At 40.9% G+C, this 21,358-nt stretch overlaps 1 protein-coding gene across 1 annotated transcript; it reads left to right on the top strand.

Annotated features, from left to right (window-relative positions):
- Positions 1–1,206: 1,206 nt before the first annotated feature.
- LOC134504463 (transmembrane protein 182-like) lies at positions 1,207–19,744 on the top strand. The gene is made up of 5 exons (XM_063313692.1): positions 1,207–1,378; positions 3,180–3,303; positions 7,211–7,309; positions 9,020–9,157; positions 19,409–19,744. The coding sequence occupies exons 1-5, from the start codon at positions 1,226–1,228 to the stop codon at positions 19,636–19,638; spliced, it is 744 nt and encodes a 247-aa protein (XP_063169762.1). The 5' UTR covers positions 1,207–1,225; the 3' UTR covers positions 19,639–19,744.
- Positions 19,745–21,358: the final 1,614 nt, after the last annotated feature.

The raw sequence follows: 21,358 nt of genomic DNA, 5'->3' as shown, positions 1-21,358 counted from the left end.
CTAAGGGGAATGTGATTTGTAAGACAAAACAAGTTTGTAAGACCATGCGTCGTTACACAAAAATAATGTACAAAAATAAATTATAGTGGGAACATTTTTTTGTTACAAATGTTTGTGTAAAGCCAAATTGCAAACACAAACACATTGATAAAAATGGGTACCAAATATATATACAATTTTTAGCTTGTTCATTTTTTAAAAAAAAAAAACTCCAGTTGACAAACTAAAGTAGACACATCTGCAGAAATGAGAAATGGGGAGAAGCCAAAATTAATAGATTTACCCAACCCAGGTGTCAACTTGCTAACCTACCTGTATTTGGCAAAATGGCCTTTACAATTGTGCCAATCTAAGACTGCTGGCATGGGTCCAGGTTTCCTGAGGGACCATCTCACCCCCATCACATTGACCCATCCCACCCAGTCAGGCAGGGAGGGCATGTTATGGACCCTGTCCATGAAAGACTGTTGATTGGCGGGGCCCAGGAGGAGAGACTTCTCTGCCATGGCCCCCACGCTGTGGAACACTCTTTCCCCAGAGGTGAGGCAGGCCCCCTCTCTCCTGGCCTTCTGGAAAGGGGTGAAGACCTGGCTCTGCCATCTCGCTTGGGGCAGGAGGGGGGGGTAACCAATCCTGGGGGTGGTTAGCACCTTGAAGAAGCTCCCATGAATTGAATTAAGAAGTTTTTAACATCCCTTAGATTTTATATTTCTACCTAAGAGTACTGTTTTTATTGTATTTTAATCTTTATTTATTCTAGTTTTATTGTAAACTGCCCAGAGTTGCTCTCTGAGCGAGATGGGCAGTGACTAAATTCAAAATATCAATATCAATAAACAAATAAGGTAGCAGTGGTGCCCATCCATCCGGGTCAGCCGTGTTGTAACCTGACACAGACCAACTAGTTGGACGCATGAAGCAGAAAACCCCAAGCATGAAGTCTCAGGGGAGAAGCATCTCGGTCCAGCCCTCATCCATAATCCTACTTGAAATGCCTCAGCTGTTTGGAACCTCAAACCATTTGCCTTTGATAGCTGTCTCCTTGCTGCCCTGTGAAATGCGCACGCATGTGAAATGTTGCCAGTCCCATTCTTAAAATAGATCTCCATTCCTTTCAGCTCCTCTCCTGTCACACTCAACTCCTGCATGTTTTCTTTATTTTTTTTTAAAACTTCACCCTTCTAGGCTCCTTGGCTCAAGCCCTCTTTCCCCTTGCTTTTCCACCATGAAGATCAAAATAGCAGCATTTTTAGCTGCGATACTGGGAGTCTTTGGCGTCTTCCTTTTTCTAGTAGCCTTTGGGACAGATTACTGGCTGCTGGTGACGGAAAAGTGTGGCGGATTTGAAGCGAAGAACAGCAGTCACTTCTCTGAAGAGGTAAAGAAAAAAACAAAACAAAACCCAAACCCTGTAACTCCAGGATAAATAGGTTGGGAGTACCATTATTTGAAGGATGCTGTTGGAAACGAGAGGAAAACTTGGAAGTTGGGAATTTCAGTCTCAAATAGAAAGCCACTCTATGTACTCTTGAGTTAGAATCCATTCTTAAGCTGTTGGATTGCAGAGTCTGCTATTCTGTTTTCCTAACATGTAGATTTAATTGATCAACCCTGTAAGCTTCAGTGGATTAATTCATCAATCATTTTATTTAAAAATTAGGAACATTCCTGCAGAAAACAAGTGGCTAAACAGCTTTCAGTCCCTCCCCCATCCTCCCTGCCTTTTCTTTGACTTCTTAATGATTTTCCCAGCAAAAGAAGAAGAGGAGAATGTTTAGGTGTACAATATTTCTGCCCAACACATTTGGGAAGAGGAAACAATGTTATGAGCCCCCAGGCTAATGAATCCTTCTTCCCCCCAAAAGAGAACTAAGGTTGACAGAAAATGTGCATACACAATTTTGCAAGCTAAGATGCAAATTCAGAAGTTGTGATGATCATTTAAATAGAAATAGGGTGGGAAATACTGTGGAAATACTGGGAAAACTGATTTGTGCATAGCTCAGTTTGCTACTAAGGGCATAATGGTTGACCAGGTACTCCCAAGCCACTGACTTTTTCTTCTTATAGAACTAAAATGGGGGTTGGAGGGAAACAGTAACCTGAAATCCACAGGCCACCCTTCACCTAATTTCTAAAATGGACTGCAACTGAGCAGTTCAGATCTCTGGTGAAATTCACCTGGAAAGAGTATTAGAGAAGGTGGAAGAAAATAAGGAGATATCAGAGAAAAAATATCTGCCCCTCAAACGGTAAGCCTAAGAGAATGTGCCTCCCCACAGAGAACAAAAATGTGGAAAATGCATTGCTTCTCAATCTTGAATGCAGATCTGCCCTAGAAGTCGAAGTGCTTGGATTGGCTCTGATCTGAACTGAATTGTCATTTTGATTCAAGCTGTTGATCTGATCCTGTTCAGTGATTCTGATTCCACAAAGTCAATATGAATCACTTATTCGGCCAATTTAATTCTACCGGAACGGGAAGCGTTAGATTCAACTTTCTGATTCAGTTCCAAAAGTGAATTTGATTCAGAAATATGATGGACTCCTCTTTAAAAAGAAGTTTTGTAGCAGCTTGGCATTGGGTTGCTGTTCATATGGAGAATAATCCTTTATTAAGTCAGATGTGTAGCAATGTTCCCATTGGGAGCTGTAGGCTTATGAACAAATAGATAGTAGCACAACTATTTTTGAACGTGGAAGGATCTCCAGAATAATTAGTCTGGCAGTCTGAGAGTGCTTCGGGGGAAATGTACATTATTATTACTGAGTTATTATTATTATCATCAACAACAATATCTTATACCCACATACGAAAGAGCAAGCAGAGTTTTTGCAGCTTTTAAAATTATTTTCATTTGAGAAAGTTTCCTAAATGGATAAGAAAATCACAGATTTCTCTGTATAACTGGTAATGGTAAGCTTGCATTTTCTAAAGTTGGACTTCAGTTCCTATTAGCCCGATCCTGCAGGGCATCAAAAAGCCATTCTTGCCATCTTATATAGCTGCATTTTATGTCATGGCAGCTTCTTTGTGGCTGCAAATTCCATTTTGTCACCCTCAGCCTGTGAATGTTACACTATGAAATTGCAGGTAGCTTGTGTGCTGGGTGGAAAGCTGATGAAACCCAATCGTTTCCATCATATTTCTAAATGGTTTTGGCTTGCTTTGAAAACAGGATGGGAAGCAAGACTGGAAAGAAGATGGCAAAGAGATCCTGACATTTCACCATGAAGGTTTCTTTTGGAGATGCTGGTTCTTTGGTGAAGATTACAGAGAGACTATATGGAACTTCTGGTTTAGTGAGTACAAGAGGAATATAGATCAGAGTTACAGTATATTCTGATCTCTTCATTGGAACTCTTCTGTTTTGGGTTATAGCCCATTTGTCTAGCTCAGCCTTTCTCAACCTTTTGTCCCTGGAGGAACCCTTGAAATATCTTCCAGGCCTTGGGGAACGCCTGCACGTTCAGGCTCAAATATAGGCCAGAAGTTACAAGATTATTATATTTGTTCATGGGTAGGCCTGTAGATGTGCACTAACGGTGTTCTTAAACTAAAAATAAAGAATGAAACTTACCTCTTTAATATAAAGTTGCCCAAATTTGAAATAATTTTTAAAATAAATCATGATCTCCCAGGGAACCCCTAGGGACCTCTTGTGGAACCCTGGTGTTCCACAGAACCCTGGCTGAGAAACCCTGCTGTAGTTTGTCCTGCTGTAGGACCCTGACTTACCATACCTGATGGTTTTTTTCTCAGTAGGTCATCTTGGATTCCTCCCCCCACCCCTCACTTCCAAATAGGCATCCCTGGAATGGGGTAAAGGAGGGGCAAGGAATGAAACATCACTATGCAAGTATGAAAGGGGGGAACTCACATCGTAATGTCACAGTGTACATTCCATCGTTTTGGCATCGTTGTGGTTAGGAGAAGATGCCTATCTCCTCACCTCACTGCTTTTAAAGTTCTTTTAAAATCTAAACCTGAGATTTCTCCATGCATACAGATAACTCCATTTTGCTTATCAGTGGACCTGCGTTCCTCCTAAAATGCTATTACAGCAGTGATCAATGGTCTTTTTCAGCAATTTTCAGCCCCATTCTATCCCTCCCCATGGACCATTTGGAAGTTGCTGGGGTCATTGTGGAATATTTAAGGCATGTTGTTGTTCTAAAAAATCAAAACTGGTCATAGCTCAAGAAGAGGGCCCAGTACAGGTATCACTGACCATTCTGCACCCTTATCGAAGGCCATTTGAATAGAACTTGCAGGTGTCAAATGATCCACAAGCAACGGAGATTTTCTAATTCATTATAGTTCACATTTTAAATGTGGAGCATACATAGGATCTGGACAATGATGCTTAAAAAAATATTCCAGCCATCTCCAACCAGATGCTTCCAAATATCTTATAGAATAACTTCCATTATTATTATGATTGGAGTTTGGGGACGATAAGGATTGCAGTCCAGTCTACTTGGGAGGGAGGCAATAGCGCTGCCGATGCCATAAACCTGTTAAAGCCAATATGCCACAATACTTTAAATTCCCCCAAATGAATCAATATGATTTCTTTGGATTAGTTTCCAATCCATGCACATTTACTTGGAAAGTTCACCCCCTTTGGCCTCCTAGAGTTTACTTATAAGTAAATGTGCAAAGCATAGCAATACAGTCTTAAGATTATTCCTTGCCTTGTATTCCTAGAGACAGTTGATAAAGTGCAGATAATTCTGGATTGCACATTAATGTAATAATCAAGGACTTCCAAACCTAATTATTATAATGCATTGTTTAACAGGATATTACCTTAAGTCAAATGATCAAATTAAACATCACTTGAGATGCATTCCCATGGCCTGAGATAGAGAAGATAACTAAGAGATCTTTTATTACTTTTGGTGTCTGTGTTAATGAGACCGATCACAGCAAATTCATTTGGCTGGATTCTTTTCCCCCGCTTCTTTATGCAGTTGCAATAATTAATGCAGTAGAAATTTCATTAGTCACTTTGCATGAAGGAATGTCCATTTATTATGAAGTGCTCTTATTCTGTGGGAAACATTTTAAAGTAAAGTGGATAATCATTAATTAATTTGTTGAACGTTCATCCTATTACTGTTCATCATGATAAGCTTTGGGGGCATTGATACTGATGGGACTTCTCTAGAATCATGAAGCCCTTTGGTTCCTGGGATGTTGTCAGAAACTCTGAAAGAGGAGCCACAGTGGTGCAGATGGTGTAACACTGCCCAGTTGGCTTGGGGACAAAATAAGGGAAATTCAATCATTATTATTATCATTATTATTATTATTATTGACACACACACACAAAGGAAAGCCTATTTCATCAAGCAAAAGTGTAGAAACTGCAAAAAAATATTGTAGAGTGAAATACATCCATTTAATATTTCAACCATTCTTCCATTACATGCTTTTCTTTCTTTCCTCTACAATTGGTCACCATTCTGGGGCCAGTGTGCATGGGCATTCTTTTTCTTTTCCTTTGGGGAGTTTTCTGAACATGCTGATAATCCATGTTTTTCATACTGGTTTCACGCTAGCTACGTAAGGAGCAGCAATTAGAGATGTGAGTATTTAATATGGCAGGTTGTGCTAAGAACTCAGCTTTCTGCAACATCCTATCTTAAGGTTGCTATTGAAAAGAGTTACATTTTGCAATCTGTATGAAGTGTTTCATTAAGCAGATTTGGGTCTATACCCTATTTTGCTTCTCTTGGGAAAATTAAGGTGTATGTGACATTTAATGTTTCACACATGCAAGTAACATCTAAGTCATCAGTTCTGAATTAGGTCTGTAATTGCAAGCTTCCTTGGCAAATGTGCAGAAAGCTTGCATCTGTTCTCTTTTAGCTCCTAATGTTGTTACTAACATGTGGTCAAACTGCATGTATGCATTATAGAAAGTTATTCCATGGAAAGAAGAACTACTTGGAAATTCAGTGGCCCTCAAACAGAGCCATAAGCAAGTATAAGTAAGTTGCTAGACCATAATGTGTCTTCATCTGTCTTTGCAAATTGGGTGAATTATGGTTTGTAAACTATGCATTATGGCTAAGGATGTTCTGTAAACCTAGCCAGTTGTTGCTTATTCCAGAAACCATGCTCAAGCACACCACAGCTTAACATGGTACATGAACTCAGTTATAATGTGTGAAGATAACTAAAGACCATTACCTAGATAATTGCTTCATGAGTAAAGGGTAAACTCTGAAAAACCATTCAAGTTTTGCCAAAGGCTGAATTTGCAATTCAACTAATTTTAGAAGGATCCAGAAGAGCTTCAGAAAATGTGTAGCTTTCCAGAAGAGTAATGCATTCTCTTGCAAGAGTTTGGGCTTCTCTTCAGTAGCTTTTCACATGAAAAGCTTACTAAATCTCACAGTGAACTTCAAGATAGCAAACGGTAGACTTGGAGGGATCTCCCTTGATTCCTAATACAGCTGAGCATCTGTGGCCCACCACTGTATTCTGAACTATGTAATTACTTGAGTTAAGATGGTGACATGAGAAGCTGAGTCTTGTGACAGCACTCTGGGAATAAATTTCACTATTTTGTTACTGTTCTGGCTACTTTTGTGTCCAAGGAAGGGATTCAAGACTGCTTCAGTAAGAAGAGAGTTTGAGGGTTGATCTAATTTGACCTCAGAAGATAATGTTGCCACTGCAATATTAAGGCAGTTACTTGTTCTTGCATTTATCTTACTTGTGAGATACTTGAAGGAGATAGGTGAGTGTTGCAGTCACCAATTAGATGAGGCAATCATCTTACAGGTTGCACCCTCCTTGGCTTCCCACATTTCTGTGGAGTCCCAAGGGAAGATATTACATAGGATAGCATTCCCACAGGACTTTGACAGATGAAGAAGCAAGGGAGGGCAGGGCAGCTGCAGAGTAGCGGGGAGGTAATATTATAACCCACATAAAGAAGTAGCATCCATAAAATATTCTCAAAACATCGTCCAAAGATTTTGAAATTCCTAGGAGCTCAAGCAAGACAGAACCCCTTTTTGCAGTGGAAAAGAATGTCAAGAAACTGGAAGGAAGAATTGGGCACCATGTTAAAGAAAACAGTTGGGTTGCCTTATATAAGCAAGCTTTGCATTAATGTATGTGCAGGGTTGGAATGCAGCTGCTCGGCTATATAGAAAACAGACTAAAAGAGATTTCTCTTTTCTTCTCCAGCCAGCCAAGCCCATCCTAAGCACTGCATGCACGCCTACCTGTTTCCAATGCCTATTGTGCTTGGGCCTCATCCTCACCCCTCCTACGATGCAACTGCAGGTATGTTCAGAGGAAAAGTTGAATCAGTAACATATTCTTCATACCTAGGCATCATCAATGTGCTAAGATGTGCAGCAGATGTGTGGTAATACGCCCTAAATCTGCCTTCCTGAGATTCAGAGGGGGAAAGCTACTTCACCTCTATTATGTGTACCAGTAGCTAGCTGGTTTTGTCTGCAAACTGTCGTCATGCTTATTTGCTTTTAGAAATGTGAATTTCTCACAGCTGAAGGAATGCCCCCTTTCTAGCAATGTAGTCTCCTGCCTCTTTTAGCCAGGGTAACAGAGATTCAGGCTTCTGAATGACACTATATTCCCAGCCTATTTCACTAAACATTTAATCTCAGCTTGACCTTCTTCTGAGTAAAAGTGCATAGGTTCATGCCACAAAGTCTCTTTCTGAGTTGGTTTTTCAGGAGCGTTGTGGTTCATTAAGCTAAGCACAGGAATACAACCCTGTTGTATCCAAGCTATATAGGTGCAACATATATGCAACTATATGTTGAATCTTTTCACCTGCCACATCTCGAAAGGTTTATGAATGTGGAGAGGGCTGGTCCTACCATTAGGTGGAATGAACCAGTGTTTGGGGTGGCCTTGGCCTCCTGATGTACTTACAAAGCAGGACACTTTGTAAGTACATGCAACTCTCTAGAACAGGATGCCATCTTGGTTACCTGCTTTTAGATGATATATCTGTTCAAAATGGCACTTGCAATATTGCTGGCTGGCTGGCTGGCCTGATCATGGTTGGGTCTATAATGTAGAAAGGAGGACTTAATTCTTTCCTGTTCTCTAGTCCTAAGAAAATTCTACTCCCACTTCCAAAGCTGCTATTTGCTATGAGATGTTAATAGTCATCACTTCAGCTACAACTTTCCTTCTAAAAAAAAAAAAAAAAGAGAAAAGTTTGGGAAGTCACATGAGATCTTCGTGTGAAAGGAAAAAGACTGAAGGACCACAGTCCTGAATATAATGGCCTTTTCCAGCTTTCGATTTCCTTAAAAATATTCAGATACATTCTATATGAGAGCCTTGTGTGGCACAGAGTGGTAGGCGGCAGTACTGCAGCTGAAATCTCCCTGCGACCTGAGTTGGACCTGAATCCAGTGGAAGCTGGATTCTCAGGTAGCCGGCTCAGGTAGACTCAGCCTCCCGTCCTTCCGAGGTCGGTAAAATGAGCGCCCAGCTCGCCGGGGGAAAGGTAATTACGACCGGGGAAGGCAGTGGCAAACCACCCCGCTCTATAGTCTGCCGAGAAAACATTGTGAAAGCGGCGTCCCTCCAAAGGGTCAGACCTGACTCGGTGCTTGCACAGGGGACCTTTCACCTTTCACATTCTATATGATCATGCATGTCATAAACTGCAATTTGACCCTTTGCAAACAGCAAGAGATGGATCTGCCCAGCACTTATAGTACCGTGTCTGCCACACTGTACATCCTGAACTATCTGGCATAACGGTGAGTGCTAAAACGTGCAAGTATGTGACGCTTCCAGCACATTGAAACTTTACATCCAATAAAACCCAATCCCTACTTACTTATGAGAAAGCTAGAATGCGTATTAGCCTGTTTCTCTCTCTTCCTGGTCGGTGGTGGTGGGTGAAAGTGGGATCTCCCTGTATTGATTTTTTTCATGTATTCTGATTCTGCGGCTTGACTCAGCCTTTCACTCAATTTTTGGTGTGTCTTTTCCCTCCATGCACAGTGTACAGGGGCTTCTGGACAGCACTGATTGTACTGGCTATCACTGCCAGCCTTGTAGGAGTGTTTTTGTTGGTGTGTGGTGTGCCCTTTGTCAATGCAAGATTCTATAAAGTTGGAGGTGGATTCCTTATTGCTGCTGGTAAGTGGCCAATTTAGTGTTCACCATTTTAGTTGCCTGGAATGCTAAAATCCTGGGCATGCATGTGCAGGTGGTCCTCATTTAAAGACCACAATTGGGACCAGAACTTTGGTCGCTAAGTGAAGCGGTCATTAAGCAAATACAACCCAAATTTATGACCTTTTTTGCAGTGGTTATTAAGCGAGTCACCATGGGTGTTAAGTGAACCACATGGCTGTTAAGTGAATAACACGTTTCCCCATTGATTTTGCTCGCCAGAAGCTGGCTGGGAAGGTAAAAAATGGTGATCACGTGACCATATGATGCTGTGATGGTCATAAATGTGAACTGGTTGCCAAGCACCCAAATCATGACCATGTGACCAGGGGGGGAAGTGCTGTGACAGTTGTAAAAGTGAGGACCAGTCGGTTTTTCCAGCACTGTCATAAATCTGAACCATCACTAAACGAATGGTTGTTAAGCAAGGACTATCTGTATAACAGAATGCAAATGTGCATAAAAAAAGGAAGAGACTTGAAACATAATGTGCATTTAACAACAAAGGCAGTTGCACGTTTTTAATAACCTTCCCCAAGCCACCGCTCTTCAGAACAACTGGAATTAAAAGCTGTAGAATCCTAGACCGGTTCTTGTGGATTTTGGGACTTGTAGTCCCAGTGCACTGGAAGGTCTCTGGGTTGCAGGAAGCTGGTTTGGATCCTTCCCCCCATAGATGGAGAGCTGGCTTTGGATCTTAGTTTGATGCTTGCTTGCTACTTGAAGGGAATGCAGTATCTTTTAAGCTTATTATCTGACTTGTAATTCTTGCAGACAAGGGCACGGCAGATGTTCTAAAAGCAGATGGGCTGAGAATATGCTCATCCAAAGTTCTTAAGAAGCAGACCAGGAGACATCCTTCTGGCCTGCAAAGACATGGGCAACACTGTTCGGCTTAAAAAAAGTCGCAGTCCTTTTGGAGAACACCCTGTCGATCCCTGTGTTAGTACATTACTGGAGAACCATGGTACATAACGGTGTGCATAACGCGTTGGACGGAATTCTCCTTTAGTTTGGCCTTGCTTCATCAGGGTTCCTTACAGCAGAACCGGAATTACGTGATTTCTTTGCAAGCATGATTTTCTGAATCAGTCCGATGATACAGATTGAGCTTCCAAGTAGAATCATTTAAATGGAGTTACTGTTCTGCACTGATTTCATACACACCTGCCAATTATGTAAATAGGCCCTTTACCTAGGAACATCTTTAAAACACAGACACAAACACGCACGCACGCACAGGCTGGGATGAGACCTTGCACCCAGGGTCCAATCACTATTTTAAAGGAGTTCATTTGAATGCCAGCAAATGGCTCAAATGGCTCGAGTGATGAGAATACGTGTGGACACTAATCTTTTAGCACCTTTCAGGAAATTTTACATTTGGATTGACTAGTAGCCTTATTCTGGCCCAGAATGAGGAACTGTGGGTGACCATTTAGTTTTATGACAAGCAATATTTAAATATGTGGAAAGTACAGTATCAGTATTATGAACTTTTTGTGCATAGCCCAAATTCCCTGCAGTATATGAATACTGTAAAATAAATAAATAACAGCAACAAGGCAACTTTGGCTAAAAAGCCACATATTTTAGTCCTGTAGTATTTACTGTAGATTTGCTAATTATTTTGTCTGTCTGTCTGTCTGTCTTCATATTCTTATTCAGTACGGTAGTCACAAGGGGAGAGCCTTATTTGTCATCTGCTGTGGATGGCAGATTGGTTGTAATTAACTTTTGTATCCCAGTAATTGTTCCTCTGAGGAAGGTGAAAGTGCTTATAATTCATCAAGAGGGAAATTTGTCTGGAGAGTTAAGTTCTGAGACAGGAAATCAGGACGGTGTCCTTTGAAGTCCTGAAGTAAAGCTTTCTGCACTGAAATAATATTCTGGAATGCTCCCCCATAATTTGGTGGCCTCATTATCAGATTTGAGGGGGGAGGGATTTTTAAGCCTTTGGGGTAAAAACCAGATGTAAAAGGCAAAGTTCATGCAACCATATAAAATAATAAAAGCTGCTCTTCTTTAAGTGGTCTGGAGCTTCAACCTCATCAGTGTTCTTCCCAATTTCAACTAGCAAATGGTCCTTTTTTCTTTGCTACCTAGCTGACCCTCTTGATCCACATGTGCTAGGTTTTCCCAAGATGCCTTGTTTCAGTTGGGTAGTTTGTGGATCAGAATGTTGAGGAAACCTGCATTGTCTTAGCAAGTTGCATGAACCAGGCCATTACATTAGGTGTCATTCATTAAGTGAATGCAACAGTTGGGTCTTGTTAAACTGAGTATAGAGTTTTAGCATGTGTCCTTTACGTGTCTCTAAGTTTATTTTTTTTTTAAGTCTCTAAATCAGAGAACTGGCAATGTGATGCCCACGATTTTAGTTAAAAAAAAAGAAGAGAGAGAAAAATGGGAAGGAGTGAAAAGCCAACCTTTATAACAGTCCCATTGACTTTTTTAGGAAATAAGAATGGGGTAAGCTCAGTTTTGTTTTAAAAAAAAACCCTCTATCCTAAGAGAAAGAAGTTCATTGGTGTGACAGAGACTATGTCAAGACTTGCCAACTTTCTTTTGGCTGAAGCAGCGGGCTCTCTTTGGGATGAAAATGTCTCCCCAACCCAGCATTCATTTTATGAAAATGCCCATGACTGGCTTTCAAAATTCCAGATTTATCCTACAGCTCCCCCTTGACCAAATGTTGCCAAATTATGAACTAGATCCTTTTCGCAAGGCTTGTTCATGAGAAATTCAAAATATAGAGTAGTTAAGACCAACGGATATTATTTGTATTATCTTTCAGAACTGAAGAGCACGTGAGCTATATTTCAAAGTATCCCACTTTTTTTTAAAATCAAGAAGGCTCAGCAACTTGAGCTGAAGCAGGAGTGGACATGATATGTTTATAAGTCAGCCCTAATAACCAGATTATGGCCTAAGTGGAGGGATATGTTTTCAAGGCGGGAGAAGGAAAAAATAAGCTTTAAAACTTGTGGAACTTCATGTTCAAAGTGGCTAAAATGGATCAGACTGCAAACAGAAAGCTGCTTTTCCCCGATTACAGCCATGGGTTTCAGATGTTATCACATTAGGCTCCTTCTTTCTAAGAAGATTTGATTGCATTAGACTCTTTCCTTCTAAGAATGGACCACAATTACTTGTATTTTTAGCACATCAACCTAGTAGGTAGCCAGCTACCTTAACAAAACTTGCTGGGTGATTGTTTTGGAAAACTCTTTCAGGGAAAAAAAGAAGAAAAAAGACCCACCTTGCTTGAAGTAGTCAGAGAAGGTTATTCAACTGAAAGAAGTGAAAGCTGTTTGATACTGATTGCTTGTGTTTTATTTTCCTCACTGAGTTCCTTCTTGGCTTTGTTGCCAACTTGCCTTCCAAAGGAATGTAACTCAGCGACCCAACAACAGCTCTGCTACCAGATGTTCTTAACCATGTTTGACATATGAAGCTTAGTTTGCAAGGATTGCCTTTTGGCTTGCATATCCAGGAAAAAAATAAAATAGCCTCATTAAAGGCTAATTTCCACATGTCAAGAAGAGATGTCTAGGCCGGGGTGATGAACTATCTAAGGGGGCTTTCAGGAGTTAAAGAGTAATGTTGGAGTTGCCTTTCTATGGGTTTTATTGAGAGGTGCAGCTTTTTTTCCAAGCTCACTCATTCTTTTCTCTCTCTCTCTCTCTCTCTCTCTCTCTCTCTCTCTCTCTCTCTCTCTCTCTCTCTCTCTCTCACACACACACGCATGTACGCACACATACACAGTCTTGAAGAGACCTTTGAAATTAAGCCATGGGATACAAATTGCTCATTCCTGCTTTTAAAAAGATGGCATACAATAAAATCACAGCAATAATATGCAGAGGAAGAGAAGGCAGGGAATGCTGATGATTGAAATCACAACAGCAAAGGAAATGTTAACACCAAACACTAAGAAGCTAACTGGATTTCCCATGTGTGTTGTAACCTTAAGGCTGCTGTTAAGAACTCAGTCGTATGACTTTCTGAGGCCAGGTACATATGTTGTTTGTCCTTGTACCCTCTGAACCTCAGGAAGTGGCACAGTGGTTTCATTTTGTATGGATTTGGAAGCCAAACAGGGTCAGGCCTATTTAATCCTTGGATGGGAGATTGGTAGGACGTTCCCTTCCTCTTGGCTAGAATGGGAAGTCAGAAAGCATCCGAGAAGCCAATAGAAAATCCCAACAGTACCACTGCCAAAAAACCCGGCATGGATCATCCAATCCATGCAGGTTTTGGTAATTGGTAATCACCCAATTTGTTCAACAGAGGGGCATCTTCACCTTTTCAAAGGAACATTGGAGGACAGATATAGCTATGGAAGCCAAGAATGGTACACCTTCTTTTCTTATTTTGTTTGCATTCTCAGACAAGACAGCCACCAGTGTTAATTTGTCTGTGCTTCATTGACCTCCCATCCCTGGTGTGTCTGTGTGTGTGTGTACACCTTTGCATTATAGAAGTTTCATTCACTGTTGCCCACTGGGAGGCACTTTATAACCAGTTTCTTCTTGTTGAAACTTGTCAGGCATAACACAAGCCCCCATGGGTTAGGTCTTATATAGGGTATGTTCAACCCTTTACTGGGATCTGAACTCATTTCACATAATGAAATGACATTCCTTCTTGTATCAAGAAAGTATGTATCTGAACACATCACATCCATATATATCACCACCCCCATGCTTTACCCACTGCCAAGCAGCTTGTATCTGGGGGAAGCACATGATTCAAATGAGGACAGCATGCAGGATGAATCTTTCCATAACCTATATAAAATGCTACCATTGCATTCTTCTGTTCTCTGCAACTCTATGACAGCTGTGCCAGAAGGGAATTATGCTGGAGAGGACAGTCTTCCATTCTCCTGGCAGAGTTACAAACAAAAGGACATGCCAATCAGTACTGTCAGCCATGGGAAAACAGAATTGTGTCCCTGTTTTTACAGATTACAATCTGCACCCATTTATGTTTGCAGCCTTCAGCCTCTGCTAATGTATGTAATTAATTAGATTATATAGATTTTTTTTAATGGAAATGTCCCTGATATCATTCCTGGTTAGGTAAATATCAGCTTTTCTCTAAAAAAAATGCTAACCACTCCTTTAGTATTCTTTCAAAGGCATACTTTCTGTTTTAAACATCTGTTTTACAAACAGAGGGTTTGTGTTGGTGTGGATTCTTCAGCAGAGAAAGATGGATTGCAGCGGAAATCATTAAGAGCCATTCTCTGTCCTGCAGAGGGACAGACAGTGTGGTGTAGTGGTTAAGGTGTTAGACTAACACCAGGAAGGCCCAGGTTCAAGTCCATCCTCAGCTCCCCAAATGACTTTGGGCCAATTACTCTCTCAATGTCCAGCTGGTCCAGCAGTCTGTTCTCACAGTGGCCAACCTACTCTACGAGAAAGCCCACTACTCTCCTAGCAGATGGCATTCAGAGGCAGTCCCATGGCCATCAAGGGTAGTAGCCGTTGACCCCCATCACTTCAATGAATTGGTCCTACCCTTTTTTTAAAGCTAGCCAAATCATATCTCATGGTAGTGAATTCCCAAGTTTAATTATGCATTCTTTAAAAAATAATTTCCTTTTATTTACCCAGATTCTTCTAGGAGTCAATTTCATTGGGTGACCTCTGATTCTAGTATTTTGGGAAAGGGAAAATAGTTTGTCCACTTTATTCACACCATGAGGAATCTCTCTCTGTTCAACTCACTTTATAGAGTTGTTACTGGGGGGAAAACCAGTGGAGAGAACAGTATGTATGCCATGTTCAGCCCACTCCATGCAAGACAGGATATGAATATCAGTCAATCATCCGTTTTAGCAAAACGTGGTAGTCTGTCTCTCTAGAAATTTGTGATGGGTTCTTGTACATTCCAAGAATATGTCTTGAACAACAGTAGCAATCCAAGTGAAAGGTTATTTGTGCTCATGATAGGCTCTCCCCTTGGTAGACTTCTCAGTAGGTTTAACAGTAATGACTAGCTTGGTCTTCAATTATTCCTTCCAGCTCATGAATAGAGTTCCATGAGGTTGTTTAACTGGAATCAGTAGAAAAATATAGCATACCATTTATATTCAAAACTGTTCTCTCAAAGTTAAAAGTTCCATACTGTGACAGCTATAAACTATTCATAATACATGTGCTTTTGCACTCACGAAATTTGCCAAGAAAGATCTCAACATCTCATTATTTTTTATTAGAGTTTTGAAGTTTCTGCTAGGCATGGAGGTGAGAAGAAAGGGGATTGAGGTTCATTTCCCTGTAATTAGCAAATTATAGATGAACTCCATAAGTTCTAAAGCAAGCCAGGAGTTCACTCACTTGCCTTTGCAATTATCCAATGAAGTTTCACAAGGCTGTGAACTGCAAAAGGAAGGCATGAGGATTTAGTGAACAATTTACTCAAAAGTAAGGTGCTGCTTCCCTTTGAGTGAGAAGATGGAACTTAGAAAGCCTTATGGTTAGCCCCTTGAGAATTGTTATGAGAATAGAAAGGAGAAAAGTTTCATATCATGGTTCAATTCTCTCACAATTAAGTTCTCCCCAGAAGAGACGATTAACCTAAATCAACACTGAGATGCAAATTCAGAGTGAATCTTGTGCCTTTCATAAATACAGGCAGAAGGGGGTTGGAGGGGGGAAAAATGGAGGAAGAATTGGGTCTGTTTGGCTGATACAACAAAGCAAAGCTGAATCCATGCTGGGTGTCTCTGTGCTACAGATCAAATTTTGGAGAATATATAGTATAGTGGGTGCCTCTGAAAGGAAAGGGAGGATGGTGTGAGATATATCTCCCCTTTTCCATTGTTCCCAATGTATCTGCCCCAACATACCTGTCTTCTGTCCCAGAGTATTCTCACTCACTCTGCCCTGAAATATCAATCTCTAGAATTAGGTGAATCTGAGATCAGGGGCAGGACATTTATTTATTTAATTACTTACTAGAGTAAATAAGACTCTGGGTGTCTCACAATTACATAGTCTAAGTCCACAATCAGTATAGCAGTTCACAGCAAGCAAGACAATCCCGGAATTAAAAGCTAGCATGAAGAACAACCATCCCAGGCTATCACCTCTTGCTCCCCAAAAGTTCAATGGAAGAATACAGTAAGGTCTTGCCCAGAGTCTAAAAAGTTAGGAGAACATGGACACAGCCTAAGCTTGGGGTCAAGCTGTTCTATAGGTTGAGGCCATCATAAAGAAGGGCTGATTTTGAAGTCCCCTCTTGCCTCACAGGGGGGGAAGGGGCCTTCACCCTTCTTTCCCAGGCTCACACGTACAGGACAGGCAGATTCCATGTGGAGGAGAGTCAAGCCATAAGGATATTATTATTATTAAATAATAATAAACACTTTGATCTGGACTGGAAGCAACCTGGCAGCCAATGTAGCTTGCATAGAATAGGTGTATCTTGCTATAGAGGCTCATTGTTGTGGAGATTGCTGGTGAAGAAGAGGGGGCCCTATTCAGTGGGAAAGGCCCATGCACAGTCTTGAATCTCTTGGGCTCCCTGACAAGAAGATCAGAAAAAACCCACCTTAGGTTTCTGGGTATTTTTCTAGTAGAGTTTGCTAGGGCCTTTCAGTTTAGCGGATTCTGTCTAGTAGGGTAGAACAATAAACACTAGAGCTTCTGCTTCTTGTCTCAGTGTGGTTCTCCGCTCTAAATCCTGACATTCATACCTACCAGGAGGTGGCTGTCAAATGCTAGCTTCTGAGTGATCTTCAAGGGCAGCCCTATGTAGAGCAAGTGACACTAGTCCAGAGATTTATTTATTTCTATTTATTTGATTTCTATAGCCGCCCATCTCAACAAGTGACTCTGGGTGGCGTACCATCATAAAAAAAAACACAAAACAATTAAAACAATACAAAGTTAATATATATGCTCGCCAGGTAAACAATTGCCATAGGTGTCAATATAGCCAAGAGTCACTCTTCGAATGAGATGGGCAGTGACCAAATTTGAAATATAAAATAAATAAATAGGGCCTTTAACACACTCGGGGTCCCAGGCCCAGGCACATAAACAGGTCTTCATGGCCTTATGGAAGGCCAACAGGGTTGGGGTCATCCTGATCTCTGAAGGGAGAAGGTTCCAGGGCTACAGCAGAGAAGGCATACCTCCTAGTCCCCACCAGCTCACATTCCTTGGCTGACAGGTCCCATAGCATGCCCAGCCTGACAGACCGAATTGGACAGGTAGAAACAACTGGGAGAAGACGCAAGATCAGGTCATGAGACCCTGGGACCAAAGTTTCCTGCTTCAAAAAAAAAAAGGCTTCAACTGATGCAGGGTGTGTCTGCAAAAAACAAGTTTTTGTTGAAAAGAAGGCTTTCATGATCTTTGACTTGCTTTGTAAGTTTCTAAAATGATTTTTGGCTGGAAGGAAGGAAAATGCTAGATGAGATGGAGATCCCTGACTGACACACTAAATAGAAAGCAAAGAAGAATCCAAAAATACAACAACACCCATTTGGTCCAACATTTGTAGAACATTTTTTATTTACTTATTTGATTTCTACAGCCGCCCATCGCAACAAGTGACTCTGGGCGGCATCTATTTTGCAAATGACAAAGAAGTGGGAAACAAGTGAGCTGCCGAGGATCAAACTCATTCCAATGCAGACTTTTGGGGAGGAATATATAAAAAAATCTATCTCAGAAATCAGAAAGCGACAGAGGTAGCAGTACAAGAAATATAATAACAGAATCTTGTGCAGATCTGTGGGATCAAGGATTTTGGCAGTGAAAAAAAGATTTGAGATAATCTGGGCATATTTCTTACAATGATCTGAATTGCTTCACAACAATAAGAAAGGAGGTCCAAATGCAAAAAAATGAGGACAATCAAAGGTGCAGAAATAGGAATTCATATAGTTCATACTTAAAAGCTCATTTTATAACCTCTGCGGAATTTTCTTTCTTCATTTGATCATTCTGCTAGTCAGCTGAAATTCTGGAAGAAGCTTTTCATTTTAAGGGCAGAAGAGTAGCTGACAATTATTTTATAACCTGAAAAACCTTGCTTTGGCCGTTTCTTCTGCTACTTTGTGTTTTTAACTGGCAATTGCATTTTATTTGTTCTAATCTGGTGTTATTGTGAGGTCATTTGTACATCTGTAGGTTTGCAGCAAATATAAAGCTGAGTGAGATAAGCGATCCCAATTTGATTTATCTACTATATTTAAACCTGCCCTTCCACTCTAGGTTCAAGATTATGCACACAGAGAGCTTCCTTCATTTTACCCTTTCACCAGTGACTCTGTGAGACAGGTTGGGGTAAAAGATAGTGACTCCCGAAAATTCAGCAGTGAATTCCCTTGGTTGAGTGGGGACTTGAGTCTGGGCATCTTTCCAACACCATGTCCATTTCAGCAGGTCCATGCAACATTTTTGGACCAAGCACACTGCATACAAGCACTTTTGGGCCTCAGAGACTTCTTTCACTCCTCTGATTCTATGGTTCTGTCTAACAGGAAGGTTTGTGTCAAAAGTAAGCTTTGAGTTGGAATGGGGTTCAGAAGCTTAGAGGTTGAACATACACACTGGCTCTTCAATTCTGCCATTATTTAAAAGCAACTGGCAACTCTTGCAGAACTTGGAGATATTTTAAAGATGGCAGGAGCCACCTTGTCAGCACTTAAAGTCTCTTTAATGAAAAGGAAGCATTTGGGCAAAACAATCACAACAACTCAGACCAATTGCAAGTATAGGTACAGTAGTCTTCATTCAGTGACCACTTGTTTAGTGATAGGTCAAAGTTATGAAAGCACTGAACGAGGGGACTTACAACCATTCCTTGTAGTTGCGTCCATTGCAGCATCCCATAGTCATGTGATCGCCATTTGTGACCTTCACTGCTGGCTTCCAACCAAGGGGAAGCCGGCAGGAGGTTGCGAATGGTGATCACGTGACCACGGGACGCTGCGACTGCACAGGATTCACCTAACAATGGCAACTGGGACTGCTGGAACTGCTGTCATAAGTTGGTGCAGTCACATGATGTCACACTTTATAACTGCATCACTTAGTGACAGAGTTGCCAGTCCCAATTACCATCGTTAAATGAAGACTACCTGAAATTTTTCTCTTGCCAGGATGTTTTATGCTGTCAGTGTCAGATATATTTTTTTCTCTCCCCTCTTTCCCCACCCCCCTCTCTCATTCTCTCTCTCTCAAACAGGAAGTTTATTTGCCCTGCTCATATTTATGTTTGTGGTGTGGAAAGAATTTGTTGCTGATCTCCGTAAATACATACTACTGGAAAGAAGTGAAAGATGCCTAGATGACACTCCTCTATCTGTTTATTATGGCTGGTCTTTCATCTTTGCAACTGCTGGAATACCGTTAGCCTTGTTTTCAGGTCTGCTATTCTATCTGGTTGGACACAGCATCCTGAAGGAGCTTGAGTAAAGAAAATGAGGTCGCTGCTTGGGTACCACCCCTGGGAAGGAAAACTCTCATCTTAGTTATTTATTTCTAGATCTAGTGATATTGTGCCAGGAGTGTTGAGGAATGGTGTGGAATCACCCAAGTGGCAAGTATGAGATGAGGCACACAGAGTCTAACATTTACATTGGTTTGTTGTTGTTGTTGTTTTTTAATGGCCATGGCCTCCACGACCCTCTCTTTCTGTGAGGAGCCATGTTAGCAAGCCACCTTGGGAACTGTTTTTCTGAGTCGGTGTGGGATTTCCGACTAAGCACTGTCAGCTCCCATAGGACTGATGGGTTGCTGGACTTCTTGGCCGGAGTTGGAAGCTTTGATTGTTTGTGCTCTGCCACCTTGCTTTCAAAAAAGCCACTACCTACCAAATTCAGAGGGTATTTAGAATTTTCTGCTTGAGTTCTTAATTGGTTTGTCTGAGATCTGTGAACATTAAGTAGACGAAATGTGCCCTTAATTTGTCCTGTTGGAATCATGCTGCACTGAAATGTCTATGAACCTGCTAAAATTTGAGTAGAACAAGCAAACTTCTTTCTGAGTTTTGTCTAGTGGAAAGATTTATCCTGTTCCCCATCCCGATAAGAGCAAATACCTGCTTTTTTTTTTTAAAAAAAAGGAAAGCAATTGGTCAGTTTTGCCCCACATGCCAAGAGAAATCTAAGCGCATGTGTTTCCTGATTTATCTGAATGGACAAAATCCATTCAGGTATCTGTAGGTGGACTCTCTTGGGTCACTGAATTTAAAGACATTATTTTAGGGTGAGATGGCCCTATAATGGTATGTGGGAGACAGGAGGAAGAGCAACAGCCAGGGAATGGTTAGATAAAAAGCAGCTGAGCCCACAGAAGGAATGTGGGCAAGACAAACATCTCAGAAGGGACCCTCCCTAGTTTCTTGAGAGTAGGTGATGGGGGAAAAATGTACTTTCAGATTTGCAAGACTCATGTCAGCCTTGCGAGATAGTCCAGAGAGGAAGCACACCCAGATGAAGTCATTCTACTTTATTGCAAGGTCTTAACAGAATCTTGCAAGTTTCCCATCTTGCAAGAACCCATCAGTTCCATTTCGTGTCTGATGGGAAGATTATATATGGCTTCTTATTCACAACAGTATTTATGCTTACTTGGCTTTCAGGGTAGCCAAAGTCTCGTAGTAATGAAATAGCAAAGGGGAAAAAATGGCATATTAAATGTTCATCATAATTGGCCCTGTTTGAACTGAACTGAAGTACAGATACAAATGTGAATTTGACTTGAACAGACATAAATTGTACCTAATGGCATATTGGTGAAAAGTTGGTTTTGTTTTCAAAATTTCTTTCAAACATAGTGATAAATATTCAGTTTTAAGTCTCACCTTTTGTGTTTTTGTTAAGTGCAATCAAATCTAGCTGGGATGATGTATGCTATTAGCTCTATTTGTAAATGCTAATTGATTTTTTAAAGTCATTCTAATATAAAAGGGTAGTTTAGCATATCTTTTAAACATTTTATGCATCATGTTATGTTGGAAAGGTAAAAAAGAAGGAATTCTTGCCTGTATGAATAAATGTTCTGATTGTCAGTATGGTCTGGGCAAAATTAAGACTTTGATTTGGAAATTGAGCTGTCAGTATTATATCCTAAGCTTGAGTGGACCTACTCTTTTCACATGAAACAAAACAAGGTTTCTGCCATATTGAAATTA

This window comes from Candoia aspera, chromosome 12 (genome assembly GCF_035149785.1).
Source record: "Candoia aspera isolate rCanAsp1 chromosome 12, rCanAsp1.hap2, whole genome shotgun sequence".
NCBI lineage: Eukaryota > Metazoa > Chordata > Lepidosauria > Squamata > Boidae > Candoia > Candoia aspera.
Note: the sequence above shows the minus strand (reverse complement) of the source record. Positions and strands in the feature narration are given on the sequence as shown.

Excerpts from the sequence above, each read along its gene's own strand:
- LOC134504463 (XM_063313692.1), top strand. The coding sequence starts at position 1,226 with ATGAAGATCAAAATAGCAGCATTTTTAGCTGCGATACTGGGAGTCTTT. Across the intron at positions 3,304-7,210 it reads TATATGGAACTTCTGGTTTA|CCAGCCAAGCCCATCCTAAG; the intron begins GTGAGTACAAGA and ends TTTCTTCTCCAG. Across the intron at positions 9,158-19,408 it reads TGGATTCCTTATTGCTGCTG|GAAGTTTATTTGCCCTGCTC; the intron begins GTAAGTGGCCAA and ends TCTCTCAAACAG.